This window comes from Numenius arquata, chromosome 4 (assembly GCF_964106895.1).
Source record: "Numenius arquata chromosome 4, bNumArq3.hap1.1, whole genome shotgun sequence".
Lineage (NCBI taxonomy): Eukaryota > Metazoa > Chordata > Aves > Charadriiformes > Scolopacidae > Numenius > Numenius arquata.
The window spans coordinates 14,197,672-14,219,952 of record NC_133579.1 but is presented as its reverse complement, the minus strand read 5'-3'; the positions used below and the strand labels follow the sequence as shown (position 1 = coordinate 14,219,952).

Genomic DNA, 22,281 nt, shown 5'->3' with positions numbered 1-22,281 from the left:
CAAAAGAAGACCCGGTATATGGCATCAAAAAAAAAAACCCCTTCCTCTGTTTTGACTGAAAGGAAGGAGTAAGTTCTACAATGTTTCAGTTGTATCCTTCATTTATTTAGAGTTTCAGGGCCAGCAGAGCGTTCTCCCTGAGAGCCTCGATGGGACAAACCAAGCCATGGGGCAGGACCAGCTGGGAAAGCATCTCAAATCAAGAACCTGGGGCTTATGGTCCAAGCATCCATGCCTTCAGCCATGACTGGATATAGGATTTCTGGTCATCTTCTCCTTACAGGGCTAGGGAAGGGCCAGAGAGAGCTGCCTGATGCCTTTTTGTGCTTTTTTGGAGCTTGGCCTCTTGGCTGGAGAGAGTGAGAGGAAGGAGCGTGGAATCGCCTGGGTCACTCCAGCTCTCATGAAGCTCTTATTTTCACTTTTAAACTTTTATTTAAGAATATAAAGGGTACCTCCCTCTTAGGCTTAAGGCAGCACTGATGTAAGCAGAGGTATCACTACAACATATTAAGGAAAAATGAATATTTCGTTCCCCTACTATGAACTCAATTGCAGTGGCTTATTAGCCACAGTGGCAGGATTAGGGGAGTATTTCGTTAGAGGCATATTAATTTTTTCAGGAGGAAAATAGTTTTTTTTAAAAAATTAAGAGGATGTCTGGGAAAATTAACATATGGCAGGAAGCCTGAAATTTTAGTTTCTTAGGATAGCTTTGTCTTTTTTTCTCCAAGAAACTTAATTTGCAGATATTAGCTTTCTTTGGTTGGGCTTGTGACAAAAAGAATAGTGTTTGTTTTCACAAGGTACATCTGAGAGAATTTCTCACAGAACATAGCAAAGGTTTCTTTTTTTAGCCTTCTCTTCAGTCCAGGACTTTTGGGGTTTCTAATAGGTGTGCTTACTCAAAAGTATATGAAAATTGTCTATATGCCATGGTGTAAAGAGGCTCCTCTCCTCACATCTTTTTCTGCACAGCAGGAGGTAGCTCCTTGTGCTGGAGGAAGGAGAGAGAGGAAGAGTTTTCACTGCTGACGATGCTGCCTCCTTGATTCTGGATCCACACACATAACAGTCCTCTGACCAAGCATCTCTCAGACACGTTACAGCCATTTTTCAAGTTTACAAACCACAGCTTCCTATAAATGGCTGGCTGCTGTAATCAAAGCTAATTGGAGTGCCAATTACAGCCCAGCTAGCGTAATTAGGTTACCAATTCTGATGAGTCATCAAGTCACAGAAAAATGTGACCTGCATAAGTCCCACTGATTTCTCTATTTATGACAGTGGGATAGAGTGCACCCTCAGCAAGTTTGCCAATGACACCAAGCTCGGTGGTGTGGTCGACACGCTGGAGGGAAGGGATGCCATCCAGAGGGACCTGGACAGGCTTGAGAGGTGGGCTCATGCAAATCACATGAAATTCAACCAAGCCAAGTGCAGGGTCCTGCACCTGAGACATGGCAATCCCAGGCACAAATACAGGTTGGGTGGAGAATGGCTAGCGAGCAGCCCTGAGGAGAAGGACTTGGGGGTGTTGATGGATGAGAAGCTCAACATGAGCCAGCAGTGTGCCCTGGCAGCCCAGAAAGCCAACCCCATCCTGGGCTGCATCAAGAGAATTGTGGCCAGCAGGTTGCGGGAGGTGATTCTACCCCTCTACTCTGCGCTTGTGAGACCCCACCTGGACACAGTACGTGTCTAGCTTTGGAGTCCTCAACACAGGAAGGACATGGACCTGTTGGAACGGGTCCAGCGGAGGGCCACGAAGATGATCAGAGGGATGGAGCACCTCTCCTGTGAAGACAGGCTGAGAGAGCTGGGGTTGTTCAGCCTGGAGAAGAGAAGGCTCCAGGGAGACCTCATAGCAGCCTACCAATATCTGAAGGGAGCCTACAGGAGAGCCAGAGAGGGACTCTTTGTCAGGAGATGTAGTGACAGGACAAGGGGTAATGGTTTTAAATTGGAAGAGGGGAGATTTAGATTAGATATTAGGAGGAAATTCTTTCCTGTGAGGGTGGTGAAGCACTGGAACAGGTTGCCCAGGGAAGTTGTGGATGCCCCATCCCTGGAGGTGTTCAAGGCCAGGTTGGATGGGGCTTTGAGCAACCTGGTCTAGTGGAGGTGTCCCTGCCCATGGCAGGGGGGTTGGAACTCGATGATCTTTAAGGTCCCTTCCAACTCTAACCATTCTATGATTCTATGATGAGATATTTTTTCATGAGGAACAGCAGCTCTTTTTATACCACAGCTAACACAGAACCAGCAAGGGGCTGCCTGCGCTTACATACAGCAGAGCTGACTCAGCAGCAGTGTCCTGGGAGCTACGTGCCAGTTCAGCTTTCGTTAAGGTCAACGCTTATCTATTCGCACACTTATACTAATTACTGTATTTCCTGAGCTTTGTAGTGGTAATGAAGCCCAAAGTTCCTGGCTGGCGTCAAATTTAAGAGCAGAAGCAGGGGACTAGACCACCTGAATGTCTGAGATGCCAAAGCAATAGCATCATGCTGTCGGTGAGATTACTGAAGGCAGAGCAGAGAGGCGCAGTCGTGCAGCAATCCAGCTAGGAATGCCACGGAAGAAATAGTGAGCTAAATGCTGGGAATCAGTCTGAAAGCAGCTTCTGTGTTCTCTGCCTCTGATTGTAACTTTGGGAATATCTGGCAGAGAAGTGGTGGGCAAAAAAACAGCAAGGGAAGCACTACCCTTCCTACTCATCATCAACCATTTGCTAATGTCCTCAGAATCCTCTCCTCCAAGTAGCTGGAGATGAAAAGCTACCTTTAATAGTGCACACATCATACAAAATCTGCTGAATGGGCTTACAAAACAAGAGCAAGTCAATTTTTTGTAGGAGAATTAAGATCTTTTACTAGACTAGTTAGTACAGCTGGAAAAAAATATGTTATATACTTTCTGGTGTGTGTGAAATGTAGTTTCGACTAATGGAAAAAATTCCACCTTGATCTACAAATCCTGTCCTGTGTTTGTTCACAGGCACTCACAACTACAAAAGCTAATTTTTACAGATGGGAAAACTGACATACAGACACTTGAATAGTACAGTCTTCCACTACTGTTGATGATTAAGCTATACAGCATCAAAAAATCCTTACATCTACATGGTTATCATTTTGACTGTAGGCAAATCATCACAGAAGTTACTATAAAGCGAGCATGCAGGACAGCAATTCAGCATCAGAGGGAACAGGAAATAGCACTTGTTAGCACCTTGCATCCAAGTTAATCAAAGCAGTTTACAAACTTTACTGAAACTCAGCCTCACCACATCTGTCAGGCAGGGAAATGTTATTACCATTAGTTCCCAGATGGGAAAGCAGCGACAGAGGCATAGGTCACTAAAAGGCACTGACAGAGTTAACTGCACTGCTCTGCTAGTTGATACCTACTCCCAAATGTAACCACTAATACAGTTTGGATGCTGTAGCAACCCAAAAGAGCTTTCTAAATATGCACGTGTATATCTACAGTGATCATCTGAGCTACAAATGAAATTGGTTTGAACACAGCGATTCCTCTCCTGCTGGAAGAACTTCACGAAGAAGCCTTACACAAACATGGCTGAAACTTGCGGACCAGCTGGATGCCTAATGTCTTAGTCCTGAGCCAGCTTCTCCCAGAATCTATTTTCTAGGGGACAAAACAGATGCAGCACAGCTGGACCACCGTCTCCGAGTTGTTCTCAAACCACTGGATTCTGATTATGTTTACAGCAATACATCTGCAGCCATTAATTCAAATACTATATTTCCATTAAAACACATATTTGAATATTTGTCAAACTTCTTTTCAATTATGTATATTTGGCTGTACCTTTCATCTCATGCCTGTGACAGGAAGCTCAGAAGACTGGGACTGTGCTCTTCAGGCTGCAAGAGCCTGGCTATCTAAGAGATAGATAAGTCATCCCAGAAATCCCAGCGCTGGGCCCTTGGCAGTGCAATGAGCTTGTAACTGCTGCTGCTCATCTGTGCACTGAGGCCACCACTCACCATGGTGACCTGGGCACGTTTCTGAAGAGGTCCACCTCAAGGTAGGGCTGTAAGCTGGTCAAGGACTTAGCTGGTGACTGGCTGTGGACTGATATGTAATTCGGGTTACTGAATGCCATTCCCAGAGCAGAAACATCTAAATGGTATGGCTTTGACTTTTTTTCAGGGATAAAACTCACTTGACAACAGTTAATGCTCACTGTATAGGTACAATGCTATTTCCATTACCACATTTGATGTAAGAGGTGGTAGAATTGAGGTCTAGTATGGTCTAACTGTATAATTATCGTTAATAAATACTGCTTGGACTAATTCAATTCATGCCTCAGAACCTAGTGTTGGTGGGAAATTGCTTATAGCTTTGGATAGCATAATAATTTTTGTTAATACCACAAATCAAATGCAGTTAAATGACATTCTCATGGGCACCATCTGACTGCTAGGCTTGCTGCTAGCCTTTTTTTTTCCTGCAAGGGAATGAGTCTCTGATGCTGAGAATTTGCTCGAGAACATCCCTTCTTTGCAAATGCAGGAAATATTTCTGAATTTCTTTTGGAGTTATGCTATTTCACATTCAAACTCTTGGCAAAGTACATTTGCCTTGAGCTCTATTTTCTTATTTCTGCAATATTATGAAAACACTAACATAGTTTAAAAAAATAAAACCAAAACAGGAATGATAAATACTTACCACTTGGCTTATATCGTATCCCCAAGGAAGAAAAAGGACTCCTGTGTTATATTTCTCCCAGTGCGAACACATAAAGTTAAACAAGACAATGCTTAAATATATATACATTGTATATACGGAAACTCCAGTCTTCCCGTTGTCACGGGAACAGACAGAAAAAAAAGAAAGCACAAAAATGGAGGTAGCCCAGCTGTCCAGCCCATGGTCAAATAATTCTCCCAGAGGAGTACTGGACTGAGTCCTTCGAGCATGCTTCCCATCTATGGAGTCTGGAAGGATCGGGAGAGGAAAAGAAACAAAGAATTAGAGCCCAACCAAAAGAGTCACTTTCCTCACACGCACTTTACTACTACTACGCCACGTGCACACCACTGCAATCAGTTTCTCAATGAAAGTGCTGAAAAGTGTCCATAGGGCTTCTCGCCTGTCCATTTGTGTTGTGGACCCTCTGAGACCTCAGAAGAAGGCTGCTTGTGGGGTAGATTCACGAAGGCATTTGGGTTGCCTGATGCTAACTGCCTCGATGACTAACAGTTAAATGGCAACCTCAAGGAGCAAATTTCACAAATTTTTTGTGTGTGTGTGCCTACCTAAGATATTTTGATGTCTTTTGATTGAAATCTTAGGAGGCAAGAATATCTTACTTTTAAGGTGAGTTATGTGTTCATCACTTTTAACATTCAAGAGCTTGAAAGATACCCAAACACTGTCCCAGGTCTCACTCTGAGGGTGTGGTTGGACAATATGGTTTGAGTCGGTCTGAGAGTTCGCTGCTGTTGAACAGGGGAGAACCTGCAGCCTGCTCAGCTGGTGGAAAGAAAGCAAACATTACGTTTTCTTCTGGGTCACTGAAGGGAATTGCCGCTGTGAATGGTACAAAAAGCAAGGGAGATGGCACAAGGGAGGGGAGGTGAATGAAGGGAGGAGGAGGAGGAGGAAGGGGGTCTAGCAGCTGTAACCTTTCTTAGTTCTATTGTCAAACCATACCCTTAGCCTCTTCTCTGAGGCTGTGCTGGTGGGGCTTTTAGAAATACTTTTCTCTTAAAGTTAAGTCAAAATATGCAGGATGAACCGCTTAGGAAAAATACACAGAACAAACGTTACAGATTACTTTTTGTTATCCTGAATCTCAAAATAACATGGAGAACGATTATTTTATTTTTTTTTAATGTTACTTGGATGGTACTATAGCTAACAATTATTAGCCATTGATAGCATTAGTAACCCAAGACTGACTGGAGAGACAATTCAGCAGAGTGAGACCAAAGACTCCACAGCTGTTACAGATCATATGCTACTTCTCCAGATTATTTGGCAGTACTTCGAGTTTTGTTTAATGTAAATATACTTCAGGGATCTAAACCAAGAAAACATGGGATTTCATTTTGTACAGATTTTAGACTATCTCCCTATCGTAATACCTAAACAGCTGTGAGATATCCTCTGCTCAGATACCAATCTCTTGAGACGGTTCTCACAACACTAAAAAATTAAAGATCTCATAGAGGATTTCAAATGTGTCTTGCCCCCTTCTGGAGCCGCACCCTCTCTCCAGTAACACTGCCATCAAATTGTTGGCATCTTACTGAAATGTGCAGAAAGAAAACTCTATAAACTTGAGGTTACTTGAATAGGGTTGCTATAGGTGTTGAAATTCTTTAAAGGATGCTTCTGAAACATAACTAGCATATAGGTATGTAAAATCCCTAAACAGCTTATGGGTTTTTATATTTCAAGAATCTCTATCCCAAATCAGAAAGACTTCTTTTACAGGGTAACACCTTTTAAAAATGAAAATTATAGAAGATTGGTCCGTTCATAAATTATTTTAGGTTGTCTCAAAAGAATATTCACATTAGATACTAAGATAGCTACATCACAGTGAAAGAGTGGTTTTCATTTTGCAGGAAGTTCAGCTTTACTAAAAAGAGCTAGGCTTATAATGGTGTCATGAAACACAGTACTTCTGATTATAATGGGCACAGGGAAAAATTCAGAAACTAACACATACGCAAAATTGGATTTTCAGAAATCTTTACCCACATTTTCCATGTGGTTTCCCTAGCTTTTTAAGAGAGTGAAAATATTTTCTGGTTTAGGTTTCAGTTTTAAATCATTCTTGTCAACAATGGTGTATGTTCAATAGTGGACATACATTGTCCAACACTTCCATTGCTTTAGAATTCTTGTATTATGATTTTTGTCTCGTGAAGGCTCATAAATCTTCAGTTTTATTAAAGTTTATGTAACTTTTAAATAGTGGAATTCAAAATAACAGATAAGGGAAAGACACCAAACCACCTTAACAAAGGGGGCAAAAAAGAGCAGCACACTAGGGAATTCGGAGAGAGTAACTGTGTCATTAAAAAGAAGCTGAGAGAGATTAAAGCTGCATATTTGGTTAGTTATTATGGCTCTTTGCAGTCTTCCAAAGGGAAAACTTTGGCCATGCAGAATTAAATCTGAGACTAAATATTTCATGAAGCAGCTTGGACAGCACACACAAAAATCTACATATACATCAGTTCATTATAGCTTAGACTGTCAACATCATACTCCTTGTCTTCCATGTATTAGGAGCCATAGGCCTCACTGACAAATAACATCTACATTAAGAATCTCAGAAGCTGAATTTCCAATGAGCTTTCCAGGGTGTCATACACTAACAGTTCCAATATGTAATTCCTATTTATGAAACAATAGCCACTTCATTACATTCCATGCAATTACATAAAGAATGGTTTCCACAAAAGAAACTGCTGCTTCTGCTAATGATTATCGAGAGCTGTTAGGGAAATCTCACTGGTAGTCAGCTTCAAGTCCCAGTGATTTTTATGGTACAAATACAAAGATATCCTGGACTTAATAATTTTGGCACAAACTCGCCAGTTTAATAGAAATGCCAAGGCATTTACACTGCAGAGGGAGATGTCTGCACAAGGGGATACCTCCAGGTGAATCAAGATGGCTCTACATGCATGGGTCTGACATCAAAAGTGGCCAGCATCTTTGCACAACACTGTGGTTTACATCCAGAACACATCTATATCTAGCCTGGGTATCTTAAATTGGCACACAAATGCACAGCTGCACTCTGCAATGCAGGGCCTTATAAGAACTGGATCCAAAGAGGGAGTACATTTACACAGCACAGTGCTATCCATGTAAATATATTAATACCTTGAGTCCCCCCCCAAATTAACTCTGTTGCACCATGTTGTTGAGAGACTACTTCGGAATGAGTTAGCTTTGGAAAAGAGAAGAAAAAAGCCGTGCTGATGTGGATCTCACTCCCAGACCTGCAGCAGTTGAGGTCTATGTCTTCACACCACTGCACAGCAAGGTGCAATGTACCTAAAGATACAGTCATGGTATGATATAAAAGGTAAAAATGGAATATGAAACTGAAACTGAGGTGCAGGTGTTATGGGAGAAAAACAGCAACAGAAAAGAAAAAAAAGTGATGCATCATCTCCATAAGAAGCTCAGGCCCATCCGCACATTCACACCATCTCTCCTGACACATGCTATAAGCACTGAAGCGCCTAACAGTTTAAAACACAATGCTACACTCATTTTCCTTTTCCTCTGCTTTGCCTTTTATTCTCCCTGTCTTGGAAAGCACCCTCTGCTAATGCCAGTGTCAGGGAGCTTCTCAGAACGTCGCCAAAGATTTTTCTGAAACCCAGCAGCAATGACTGTTGCTACAGAATCACTTCCATTGCTCCTCTAAAACTATTTGAACTTTCAAGAGGGATAAGAGCTTTAGTCATAGAACCTCTAATATATAATTAAAAATGCTGTTGTTTGGGTTTTTTAAGGCTTATGGATGTTTTTTGGTGTGGTGTTTGGTTTTTTTTTTTTAAATCTCAGAGAAGTGTTTTGGCGAGAGATCCATAATTTGGATCCACAACGCCTCTTCACCTCAATATCAGCACTAGTGAACTAGTAGATAAAACTACATGAAGACGTCAGAGGTGTAAATTGTTTCATTGTACTTTACCTAAAGCATAAGCACAAAAGGTGGTAAAAGCACTGAACAGCCACACCCAGGTGGGAACAAGTCCAGGACTGGTACCTGAAATAAATGGAGCAGTGAGTCAGTGTAACAGTGGTTAACATCAAAGAAATCCACCCAGATATGCATATACATATGAGCAAGCTGCTACTCATTAGCCCACTACGTCAAACAGATGAAAGTAGTTGGTTTTGACCGTAAGCTCTATCAAAGAAGCAATGAGCAGGTTTGAATGTGTTTATACCGTAAAGAGAAGATAAGGCAGAGGGGGTTTGGTCCTGAAATTACTCTAGTATTGCACAAAATAAACATAGTAACTGGGCAAAGATTTTCACAGGTCATGGGAAGACTATCCGTCAACAAATTTGTTAATGTTTATGTAATATCTAAAGACAAAAAAAATGTCATTTTCAAGCATGATCATTATTATTAGCACCAACGTGGGTTTTGTATAGCACTTTTACCATACAGAGCTGAACAGGAAATCTTTGTACGCAGGCTAGCACAAATATTGGAACCTTTTTTTTTCCTCCTTGAAAAAAAAGGGAAAGAAAGCTGGACTGGGCAGAACTCAGGGCTCTGTAGTTGCTCTGCTGGTAGCAATAACCCACGGTTATTGTTACTCTTTTAAAGAAACCAATCTTTTTTCCAATGAGCGTTCTATTTAACTTAAAACATAATCCAATAAGGACTACACCAGCACTAAACAACTGTATATGCAAAGCCCTCTCAGGTTGCTGGCATTCAGCACGGAACGCAGGGAACGCCTGCACACAGAGGCGAGTCCTCGCTGGCCAGGGAAACACCAGCACATAAAGCAGTGTCCTGACCACCCTTCTCTCAATGCCTCATCCTGCCACTCTGAAAGAAAAGATGGCAATTCCTGACTCCTCGCTGCAAATTTTCAAACTATAGAATGAAAACCAGCTGTCCAGGAAATTAAGCCTTCTATTTCTGATCCTAGGTATGGGATTGATATACCATACTCAAAAGGCTTGTTAGGTTGCATGACCGTTTTCGATCAACGGGGAAATGATGAGCACTGTTCTTGTGTGAAATCAAGAAGAGGCTTGCAAGCTACACATAGGAGTCTCAACTCCAACAGACTTAATCACCATTTCAAATGTCTTCAAGGTCAACATGTATCTACTGGGAATGTGTCAAGATAAAACTACCCCATTAAAGAATAGAATAGAATAGCATAGAATAGCATAGGTTGGAAGTGACCTCTCAGATCGAGTCCAACCATCAACCTAACACTGACAAAGACCATCACTAAACCATATCTCTAAGCACTATGTCTACCTGTCTTTTGAATACCGCCAAGGATGGTGACAGTTTTATTACAGAACTTAGTAAATATCAGCTGCATTGATAAAAAACCCAAGTGTTTAAGGATGAGGCCAGATAACTACATAACGTGCTGATCCTGAAAACTTAAATGCTCACACAGGACTACTTTTGACCTGAAACTGTTACCCTGATCCCTGCCTCTAGAACCGTCGTGATAAATGTACAAACAGCTCATGCCAAAGGGTACCTCCTAAATATAATCAGGGGCATAAGAAATTAAAGGCAGAAACCTCCCCCCAAACTTAATTGTTTCAGGGGGGAAAAAAAAAAAGTGTTAATTCTTCACCAAATTGCTGAATTTAGGTATGGAGTATGAATTATTGAGTATGGACTAATGAAAGGGGAATTAACTCATTCAGGCATCGATTTAGGTATTAGGAAATGTGAAACCAGTGAAAATTTTATGAAGAACGCTAGGGTGGGTTTTGGCTCTGTATTTAAATCTTGGAATACACTTTATCTAAAATATAGACTTCAAGCAGCACACACTGAAACGCCTATTTAGGGATGAAATTAAATAAGGTTCTTCAATAAAATTATCTAAATTTATAATGCCAATTGTGAGGTCAGATCCACCTACATGCACATGGAGCCTCATTAAGGGAATGAGCAGAAGATTCAAGTATCTGATACCTCCCTGTATCATTCAGAAGTATGACATAAGCAGTTCACTAATTGTGAAAAATTACAGTATGAGGATATTTACCTGAGGCAGTGTAGTCCCAGTCATAAAAAGATATTAGAAAATAATTCACTAAAATCATGACAAATCCAGAGAATGTTAACAGGTTGGGAGCAATCCACAAAGGCACTATCTGTTAAAAAAAAAGAAAGAAAAATATCTAAGAAAAATTATATTTCAAACTGTAAGTCCCATTTTAATTAAATATTTTATTTTTTTTTAATCAGGAAAGGAGAAGCCTGTATATTACATCAGCAATGTTCAGATTTGTGCATATTTTCCCATTTTCCAATTAAAATACAGTTTTCATTTCTGAAATCTATTTTCCAATGTAATCTTTTTGCCTGATCTTTGCGCAGTAAAAATGTCATTATAAAATCTTGTATTTCCTATGTTATACATTATCCTTATTTTCCCAGCCACCAAGGAAAGCTTATCGCGATTGTGTGTATCACAACTGAAAGAAGACTGCAGCACCCCAGTGTGGTAACTCAGCATCCACATGGCGGGTTTTTTTAAGAATTCTATTCCCAAATTGTAACAAGGAAATTTCCTCTTCTAAAATATGTCTGTGATTTCCAACTCAAAACATCAACAACATCAGACGCTGAGTGCTTTACAGTTTCGGATTCAGAAGATCTCCCTGCTACAAGCAGCTCCCTGCTTCTCTAGAGAGTAACTTTCTGCAGGGTTGCCCTCTTTAGTCATAAACACTCTTCCCAAGTAACACAGTTTCTTCAGAATATTTTCAGAAATAGCATACACAACTCTCCACATGATTTTTAGACAGAATATATTTGCAGAAATACTAAGTATCAACCACTACCATCACTCAAACACAGCATCAATATATTCAAAATATAAAAATATCGGAGGCTTATAATCAGATTCTTTGGAGTGTCCAAGGACTGAAAAGGTACATAAAGTACTTCAATGCTATAAAATATTACAAAACAATATTAAAGAAAAAGAAGTTACACAATTTCAGAAACTAATAATAGTTTTGAAATCAAATGTTTTGTAATTTCTTTGGACTAGCTATATGGACAGACAGATGAATACATAGTAATGTATATACATCCTTACAACTCCTCTGTCCTATTACTACATGAAAAATTTTCATATAAAATGTGAATTCTTGGACTCGATCATCCAGAATAGATCCTCTTTTTCTACTATAGAACAATTAATAATAGTCAGAAGAAATTGTGCAACTGATGTTGTACAGGGTGCACTGTAAATTTGCAAGAATCATATGAAAATTCATGAGTATTTTTCATTTATAATTCTCAGATGTTTTCTTTAATAACATTGGGAAAAAATATCTGATAGTTACTTTCCTTATGACCAGGATTTTATCACTAATGTTAAAATACTGTATGTCAGCTCTTATAATGTTTAAAATACATCATGGAATGCATACAGCTACTATAAAAAGATTTGCCGTGTCTATCATTCTGAGTCTTCAAAAACTTAATTCTAAATCTCTAAGGAACAAATGACAGCAAGTGTTCCCTGAAGCTCCTTTAGGAGAACACCTGTGGAGGAACCCTTCACTGCACGGTCCCCTCTTGCTGAACTGACGGTGCGCTCAGCATACAGTGACAGCAGCACTTCTCCTGATTTTGCTACCTGGGGATGCAGAAACTTAGTAAGACGGAGGCTTGGTATGAATTGCCTACCGTGGAATTTGTCTGATGTCTACGACCTTACAAGAGATAAGGACAGACGCTGGAGAAATTCTAGATTGGTCTCTTTTAACCCAAAACATAGATTAAAAGAGTGCATTAAGACAACCTGTGGATGAACTGTTTACATGGATATACAGATGCCATCCAACATATTGTTTTAAAATGACTGATTTCTCCTGAATGATTAATAATAATTGTTGATAATTAAATAAAGTGGGGCGCCATAAACGTCTGCTTTCTAATTAGGTTCATCATTCTCAGTAGTCATAATGTCATTATTAAGTTATTACAGGAAATAATTTATGCTTATACAGTGCAAAAATGAAGACACTATTTTAACTCACTTTCTCGCTAACATGTATTTCAAGAAGAAAACCATCAAAGCACAGAATCACACAGAATCACAGAATCTTCATGGTTGGAAGGGACCTTTGAGATCATTGAGTCCAACCAACAAAAAAACCAAAAACAAACCACAAAAAAAACGAAACAACAACCCACAAACAGACGCAAACCAACAACCTCGTACACTAGAGCATGCCCTGAAGTGCCATGTCTACACGTTTCTTAAATACCTCAAGGGATGGCGACTCCACCACCTCCCTGGGCAGGCTGTTCCAGTGCCTGACCACTCTCTCAGTAAAGTAATTCCTCCTAATATCTAATCTGAACCTCCCCTGCCGCAACTTTAGACCATTTCCTCTGGTCCTGTCATTATTCTCTTGGGAGAAGAGGCCAACACCCACCTCTCTGCAACCTCCTTTCAGGTAGTTGTAGAGGGCAATGAGGTCTCCCCTCAGCCTCCTCTTCTCCAAACTAAACATGCCCAGTTCCCTCAGACTCTCCTCATATGACTTGTTCTCTAGACCCCTCACCAGCTTGGTGGCTCTCCTCTGGACACGCTCCAGCAGCTCAATGTAGCTGTTCCTGTAGTGAGGGGCCCAGAACTGAACACAGCACTCGAGGTGAGGCCTCACCAGGGCCAAGTACAGAGGCATCATCACTTCCCTACTCCTGCTGGCCATGCTATTCCTGATACAGGCCAGGATGCCATTGGCCTTCTTGGCCACCTGGGCACACTGCTGGCTCATGTTAAGCCGGCTGTCTACAAACACCCGCAGGTCCTTTTCTGCTGGGCAGCTTTCCAGCCACTCTTCCCCAAGCCTGTAGTGTCGCCTGGGGAGGTTGTGACCGAAATGCAGGACCCGGCACTTGGCCTTATTAAACCTCATCCCAGTGGCCTTGGCGCATTGATCCAACCTGTCCAGGTCCCTCTGTAGAGCCTGCCGACCCTCAAGCAGATCAACACTCCCACCTAGCTTGGTGTCATCTGCAAATTTACTGAGGGTGCACTCAATCCCCTTATCCAGATCATCAATAAAGATATTAAACAAGACTGGCCCCAAAACTGAGCCCTGAGGGACACCACTGGTGACCAGCCGCCAACTGGATTTCACCCCATTAATTACAACTCTCTGGGCACGGCCATCCAGCCAGTTTTTTACCCAGTGAAGAGTACACTTGTCTATGCCATGATTCGCCAGCTTCTCCAGGAGAACGCTGTGGGGGACGGTGTCAAAGGCCTTACCAAAGTCCAGGTAGACAACGTCCACAGCCTTCCCCGCATCGAGAAGGCAGGTCACATGCTCATAGAAAGAGATCAAGTTGAAAACAGCCTCTTCTGCAGTTAAACCCCTAAAAATACTCTTTTGGTCCTTACCGAACCTAATCTGTCTAGATATTTGGAAAGTATTCCAGTTGCAAAATCCCTTTTGTTACATTTAGTCGCCCTTATAATTTTGGGTGGCATTACACTACCACTACCCTATTTCACAATTCAAAAATTACAGGCTGTTAAAGATGATTAACTTTTTACACATTTACACAAAGCCTCCATTTACTAGTATCCTATAGAAGTACACATTGCAACCTTTATTATCTAATTAACAGAGAGTAGAAGTCAAATACATCAACGTGCTACAAGATTAATACAACTGGAGGTGCCACCGGGGAGAATCACATCTGGCAAAACCATTGTATATTTGAACCTTTAAAAATTTTTTTCTAAAGTTCCACAAAAACTGATTTCTGTTTTAATGGGTCTACAGCCATTCATGCTAGAACTCTTAACACAAACAGCAAATGTTTTAATATATTGACTGTCTGTTTGTATAATAAATGGTAAAGTACACATATTTATATAAAGTTCTGTTCAAACTTGAAATATTCCTTAACTAAGTCACCTCAGACCACTAAAATTCTACTCATGTCCAATTCTAGTGATAAAATCAAAGTTCATAAAGGCAGCTGGGGGGGAGGTTGATTGACTTCAATGGGGCTGGCATACACCTGTGTATCCCAGTGGGATTTCCTCCTTTTCCTCTCATTGTCCTGCACAAATGCGATTTCTCATGAATACAAAGAGAGGAGGAATATTCAGTTCATGTAGTAGCTAAGTAATACTATCCGTATCTGTCAGAGAGCACTTGATCGTGCTTTATTATAAAATGCAAATCTTAATTAAAGCCAAAAGGACCAAGTGTTGAATTACTTATTTATATGTATAGTTGCATAATGAAAATAGTTCTTAATAAGATGAAGAGAAAGTTGTTACTCTATAGTTTCATATAGGTGTTACTATAGTTTCATGCAACACGGAAAAGCTGCCACGGACAGGAGTATCTCAGAGTACTTAAAGCTCATTATAGAATCCAGGCATGAAACATTCCCCTTCTGTTTTAGCACCAGCTTCAACAGGTTGCTGAAGCGTGTACATCCAAGAACCACACACCAACTGACACAGGCACATGATACATACAGTGCCTAAGAAACACATCCGAAGAAGATGAAAGAGAGGAAATTTACCTCGGGATTCCCAGGTGAATTTCTAACCTAAATGCACAAATTCTTTGTTTTCCTAACGTCCCCACCACAGGTAAATAAGATGGATTATTACAGTATGTTTTCAGTTCTTGTGTATGTCAACATTCCACTTCATAAATTCCCAATTATTCTCTAATGTCAGGCTCTCCTTAATTTCTCACAACATAAGAAGCACGTCTTACAATTAATTCTCTATTATGGAATACAGAGAAACTTGTGTTGCCATTAGGACTAAACTGACACGTGAAACCCCAGATCTAAATTCCAAACCTTTGTTCTCAAAGGGTTTTTCATTTGCTTAGCTCTGTGAAATTTAGTGTTGGGTTTTTCAAAAAAAAAAAAAAAAAAAAAAACAAAAAAAAAAAACACAACTCCTCTAAAATGTGTTAAAAATAGTCCATATGGAACGCTTATTTTCACCAGATTAGAAACTAAAACATGATTGATTCATATTTGTCTGCTATTTTATGCAAATTAGGATGTCTGAACTGAGAGAAATTACCTCTCCCAGTCATCAAGCAGCACACTTGTACTGCCCAACTTTTAATTAAGTGGTTAGATGCAATATTCCTTCTTCTTAAAAAATTATTCCAACTTTACTATATCTCCCTATTGCGATGCTTTGTTCTATTTAAATAGAAATAAGATGATATACTGCAGAGCGTAAATTCAATATCATATGCTAGATCACTGAATTTTATATACCAGATCACACTCATATCCCAGTTATAATGCATACAACAGGTACAAGCTACAAAAAAATCAATTATGACTACATGCATTCAAGGCTTCTCTTTCTAAAAATAAGATTTGATCACATTTATTATGATACCACTATTTTACCTACAATTCAAGAGGAAAAAAAGAAAAAAAAGTATTTTTCTTGGACTGAGTCTTGGACAACAGTCAACAGTTACTGCCACGGCTGGATTCAGCACCTAGCCAGGAACACAACCATCCCAGCAACTCCAGTTCCTACTAATATTTTACAAACAGTTAAATTTTGGCCAATAAGTTTGATGTTCCCTCAGTTCTCATTTTTACCTCTAGGAGCAACCAAGAGGCCTCTACTGCAATCTCCATTACATACATATTGCTTTCCCCTCTGCAGCTCTCCATTCCCAGTTCCTCCACAGGACTCTGATTTTACCTGGCAGTTATATTTTAACGTTAGAATGACTACTTCTACAAAAGCTGAGCGCAACATAATTTCCCTTTAATTCCTTGTGATGCATCTCTGAGAATTACGCTGTAATGCTCGTGCACTAGAAGGGAAAACACAACATTCATTGCTCCATCTTCAGGGCTCATGCTGAACAAAATGCTGAAGTACAGACAGCACCTGCTCCGGTCTTTGGTGCTGTACTCAGATCTCCCAATTTTTGGAAGAGGTTTTCAGTCCTGTTCTCTAGTCTGGGTTCTGCTCCAGCAAGAAGTGAGCAAAATCATGCTCAGCTAAAATTTAAGGAGGCTTAAAAAATCATTAATTTAAAAAATCATTAGAAAAAAGAATTAGAAGAACTTATCTCCAAAGGAGAATTTTTTTGCTGATAATGTTCTCTCTTCAACGACTGCAGATGAATACCCACGGATCTCCTAAACCAAAGTGCAAGTGCACAGTAAAGCCTCTGCTCGTCACCTGCTCAGGATTCCAGAGTGCTGGGGGGGCTTTTCTGCCTCCTGATTTTCCTCAATGTTGTAATGGGAACAGAAACAGAGTCGCTGAACTGAATTACTGAATTCTGTTTCCCATCTTTTGTCTCATACCATGTTTGGTTTTTCTTTTAATTCCAAAGTTAGATCTGGCTGAAGATGTCCCTGCTTATTGCAGGGGTGCTGGACTAGGTGACCTTTAAGGGTCCCTTCCAAACCAAACTATTCTATGGTTCTACAATAAACACTTTCATGAAATTACATTGAGGTTATGAATGAGAGATTATGATTTTCCTGCTATATCAAGCAATACCTGAATGATAGAACCCAAAGATGGCAGATCAATAGCACTCAGACCACATGAATCCTCTTTTGTTTGCATAAAGGTCTGTTTTTCCAATCTGCTCCAATCGAAAGATTTCCATTTAAGAGGCAGATGCAGAAATCATTGCTTCCTTGGAGATCAATACAGTTTGTATTTATTTGAGATACAGCTTTTTTTTTTTCTTGCCAACAACAGCAAAACTAATTGCGAGTGGTCTTATTTTTAAAAACTGCCGAGCATAATGCATTCAAGAGATGCCATCTTTCAATCTTTATGGTGATCATGGTAACCGCTCTCATTTTCAGCTTCTTAGAGAAACGCCTCGCTCCCTTGAGCAAGTACCCTTGGGAGAAAATGAGACAGCACTTGCATAAAATCAAGTGCAGAGCACAGAGATAAAGCCATGCTGTTGTTAGGCGGCATATGCTGCACAAAAATAATTTGTACTAAGTAAACCCTTCAGTGTCTGCAAAGCTGCTTAATGAAAGATGTAATAATGAAAGATGTAAAAATGAAACAGATGCCTTTTGTCCTTTTGCACAGAGATCAGAAAAAAAAACACCCTTGTTTTTCTAAAAAAAAAAACAACTCAAAATCCTCAAAATCCAACCATACTTATCTCAAATATAGCTATAGATCCTGTAACATTTGATTTCTTTTATACAGATGTCTTAATTTCAGCTTTATTAATCAATATGCATTTTTAAATGAAAATACATGCTGTATTTAGAAAAAAAAAATCTTATATTGTCATGTGATATTTCTATTAAATAAAATTCTTACCTTAATAATTTTGTTCCAGATCGGCTGCATAATATACACAGATAAAGGATTTGTATCCACAGCACTGTACTGTGAGGAAAAAAGCAAACATGTTAAACAAAGAACCAAACAATGCATATTTTTTCACCACTGTATATCCTTCAGCATCTAAGAACAATCACTCTGAGCGTGACTGGTGTAAATGTATTTTGTTCTGATGACCATTCATACAGTTTTAATTTAATTTGAAAGCATTGGCCTGGTTTATAATTACTTTGTTACCAACCCTGTGTACTAACACAAAGGTTTAGACTGGTGCAATGGCAAATAGTTCTGTAGTCACATTTTACTTTTAAATTCTTATTCATTTTACAAGTTATCCTATAAGACTCTGCATTTCCACTGCGTGTTTGATTTAATACCTTTATTTGCACTACCGGTAATGCATAGTCTGAGCAGCATTTCATTGCTAGTATGTAGAATAGATAGTGCACATGGAATATTGTCCTAAGTGGACTGTTATCTCGCAGAGATACACAGCTTTTGACATAGTATAAGAGTTGCATTTGCACTGTGCTAATTAATGTAAGGTGATGTTATTCTAAAACTAATTTCTCAAATAACACAGTTCATTACCACAATAAAATTTCCCTGTTGGACAGACTTGTAAAAATATTATGTGTTTTATGAATTCCAACAAGTACATATCTGTATCTTTGGCAACTAAAATTTTTATGAAATCTGAGCCCACCCTAAATTGCTGTTGTCTACTCTTTCTCCTCAGAAGACGCTATCAAATTTTATCCTGCCTTGAAATTGCAGAACACAGACTCAGAACAATCTGCAGAAGAACGATCTTAACTGATGACACCGCTCACGACTACGTTCTTGAGCCCTGGCAGGTCCATGATAGAAGTTGTTAGTCATTGTTAGGGTGGTACACGTAATTTTTTGGAAATTCTTGGACTTTGAAAGTGTACATATGGCTTCTGTTGTTAGCGTGACGCATATGACTCACATAAAGATTCAGATATATCTATATACAGCATTGTCCAAACATCGTGTGCGGACAATGGGAATAAGACAAGGATGTGTTAGACCACAATTTGTCCAAGCTGTTCACATGCAGAAGATGATGCATGATGACAGAGAGGCTTTCATTTCACCTAACTTCAGCTAACAGCTAATTGTTCTCTCTATAGTTAATTTATCAACCTCTGTTAGCCAACTACCCTTTGGATGAGATTGCACTCTGGAAGTACCTGTTTCAAGTCATTAATTATGAAAGAAGCTCAGACATCTTAAATTTAGGCACCTTTTAGGTGACTGAAGTCTGGCAAAAAATACAGGTTGGGCGGAGAATGGCTAGAGAGCAGCCCTGAGGAGACAGACTTGGGAGGGCTCATGGATAAGAAGTTCAACATGAGCCAGCAAGGCGCACTGGCAGCCCAGGAAGCCAACCGCGTCCTGGGCTGCATCAGAAGAAGCGTGGCCAGCAGGGCGAGGGAGGTGATTCTAGCCCTCTACTCCACTCTCATGAGAACCCACTTGGAGTACTGTGTCCAGCTCTGGGGCCCCCAACAGAAGAAAAACATGGACCTGTTGGAACGGGTCCAGCGGAGGGCCACGAAAATGGTCAGAGGGCTGGAGCACATCTCCTGTGAAGACAGGCTGAGAGAGCTGGGGTTCCTCAGCCTGGAGAAGAAAAGGCTGGGGAGACCTTATAATGACCTTCCAGTACCTGAAAGGGGCCTACAGGAGAGAAGGGGAGGGACCCTTTATCAGGGAGTGTAGTGATAGGATGAGGGGTAATGGTTTTAAATTGAAAGAGGGGAGATTTAGGTTAGATATTAGGAGGAAATTCTTTACTGTGAGGGTGGTGAGGCACTGGAACAGGTTGCCCAGAGAAGTTGTGGATGCCCCATCCCTGGAGGTGTTCAAGGCCAGGCTGGATGGGGCTTTGAGCAACCTGCTCTAGTGGGAGGTGTCCCTGCCCATGGCAGGGGGGTTGGATGATCTTTAAGGTCCCTTCCAACTCTAACCATTCTATGATTCTATGATTAATCCCAATTTCAGTATCACCATTCTCCAAGCTTTTACACACGCACTTAATAGGCACACACATGAGCTAAGAGTTTTCCACGGACAAGTGTAAGCAGGACAAAAGATGAATGCAGCATGCTCAGGTTTTGAATGCACAGTCTATGACTCTTCACCTAATCTTTCTGAGAAGATCAAGCTACCGAGTGCTTAAGAACTCTTCCACACATTCCCCTTCTCTATCTGCCCGCAAAGGATACATTTTAATTACTTTCTGGACAAAACAAGGCATTTGTTTAGTTATTTTGTAATTTGTGGTTAAGTTTTAATCACAGATAATAACTGCAGCGTACTTGTAACATTATTATAACACAGCTACATGTTGTGAATACTTATTGGCAAATATCCAAGAAATCACCTGTCATCTGCTGGTCAGATCGGTCAGACTAACTTTCCACAGGGAGTAAAATGTACAGTTTAGTGAAGTGGACACCACTGATTTTTTTTTTTTTTCTAAAAATATTGTAAATGTCACTGAAGTGTATAAATTTTCTCTGCGTCTGCCACCCATATTATTTAAAACATGAGACAATTCTGTCATCAACAGCTTTTCTGCCGGAATACATATTAGAATTCTTAGAACATACGCCCTCAGAAAAAAAAATGAATTTGCAGGTAAAACAACAGTTTTCACTGTTCTGTATGTATTTGCAGCCCTAGATGCTGTATTTTATACTATATCTTTCAAACATTGATTATTACAACTGATCGATCTTTTGATGTTCCAGCTTGCATGCAAATTAACCCTGAGAGGTCTGTGGGCTTTGCTTATACTTATGCCAACAATAACAATAATACCAAGCCATATAATACCTATGCCAATAGAACAGTCAGACAGTACTTAATTCACATGAGAACAGAAATCCTGTGAAAATGAAGACAATTCAAAGTATCCATTAGCACTACTGAGGTTCCAGGTAATCAGGAATCTGCCCAAAGTTTCTCTGTAGCAATTGCCCATTTCCTTACCTCAACTGGTATTCATAGAGTATGTGAGGTGGTAATTTGCTGACCAGCAAATTCAATGAATTCAGCCATACCTGGATAAGAATTCACAAAGGTCAAAATATGGGACCTTTGCTCCTGCTTTGGCTACCTCATTCTCCCTTCCACCCCAAGTCTTCAGTCATTAATAAAATCACAAAATTCTAGCCAAATAACAACAGTAAAATGAGGCTTTCTACCCAAAGAACTCACTGGCTGTCCAGAACTACTACTTGCTCCCAGGAGAAAAAAAAAAGGAAAAACAATTTCATTTCTTTAAAATTATTTTCTTATATAGAAAATATGAGAGATTATATAGGAATTAAATAATTTCTATATTTTCTTAAATGGAAAATGTAAGAGATTATGTAGTTTTCCAATGTATCATATCCTTATATAATAGACATGAACAAAAGACACAGACAGCTTTTTGTTTGCTTGACTTCTGTCACCTAAAGATATTTCAATACCCGTTACACTTCATTCTGTTCATTCCTGTGTCTGTGGCTGAACCATGGTCCTTCAGGCAGGGAAGGAACATTCAGCAGATGTGCAGAAGAATGGAAATTTGCTCTTCCCTTGTTAGTAATCCATTTTAGCCAGACCAAAGGAAACACCCATGGAAAAAGCTTTCTGCTAGTTTTCTGTCATGGCACAAATAAAACTTGAAGAATAAAGTCTGCTATACAGTTTAACACTCTGCTTTGCTGTGCTCCCAAGACACTACTAACCTCAAGGCCATGAAATCCTCAGGACTTTAATGTTCATGGCTGCTCAGAAAAGCAAATTACCGAGTAACATGAACATGAATGTGAGAGTGCACTGAACCTGATATAAAAAAAAAGTACTGCCATTTGCTATTGCTTAATTCTGTCCTTTCCAGAGCACTTATATTAAAAGACAGAAGTGGAGGATAAGCCTGTTGGAGGTTTTTAAGTGCAAGATTGACACAAGTGCTTAGCACTCCCCAGCAAACACTTTCTGCACTAGTGTCCTGGTTTGAAGTAAAACAGAATCAATTTTCTGTTCAGTAATTTTACTTTTCAGCTAAGCCTCTTCTAACTAACTGAACTCTCTGAAATTAATGGCATATTTTTAAGACTGCAGTCCACTCCCGGAGTGA

The 22,281-nt window shown here is 40.0% G+C and overlaps 1 protein-coding gene across 1 annotated transcript in view; it reads right to left on the bottom strand.

Moving 5' to 3' along the window:
- The window catches only part of LOC141463800 (ethanolaminephosphotransferase 1-like), a 57,763-nt gene that overhangs the window by 22,762 nt on the left and 12,720 nt on the right, over nucleotides 1–22,281 (bottom strand). Inside the window, exons 3-6 of the mRNA XM_074146418.1 lie at nucleotides 18,096–18,164; nucleotides 10,785–10,893; nucleotides 8,711–8,785; nucleotides 4,708–4,976 (exon numbers count right to left, since the gene is read on the bottom strand). Coding sequence (XP_074002519.1) covers nucleotides 4,708–4,976; nucleotides 8,711–8,785; nucleotides 10,785–10,893; nucleotides 18,096–18,164 — 522 coding nt within the window. The remainder of the gene's footprint in view (nucleotides 1–4,707; nucleotides 4,977–8,710; nucleotides 8,786–10,784; nucleotides 10,894–18,095; nucleotides 18,165–22,281) is intronic.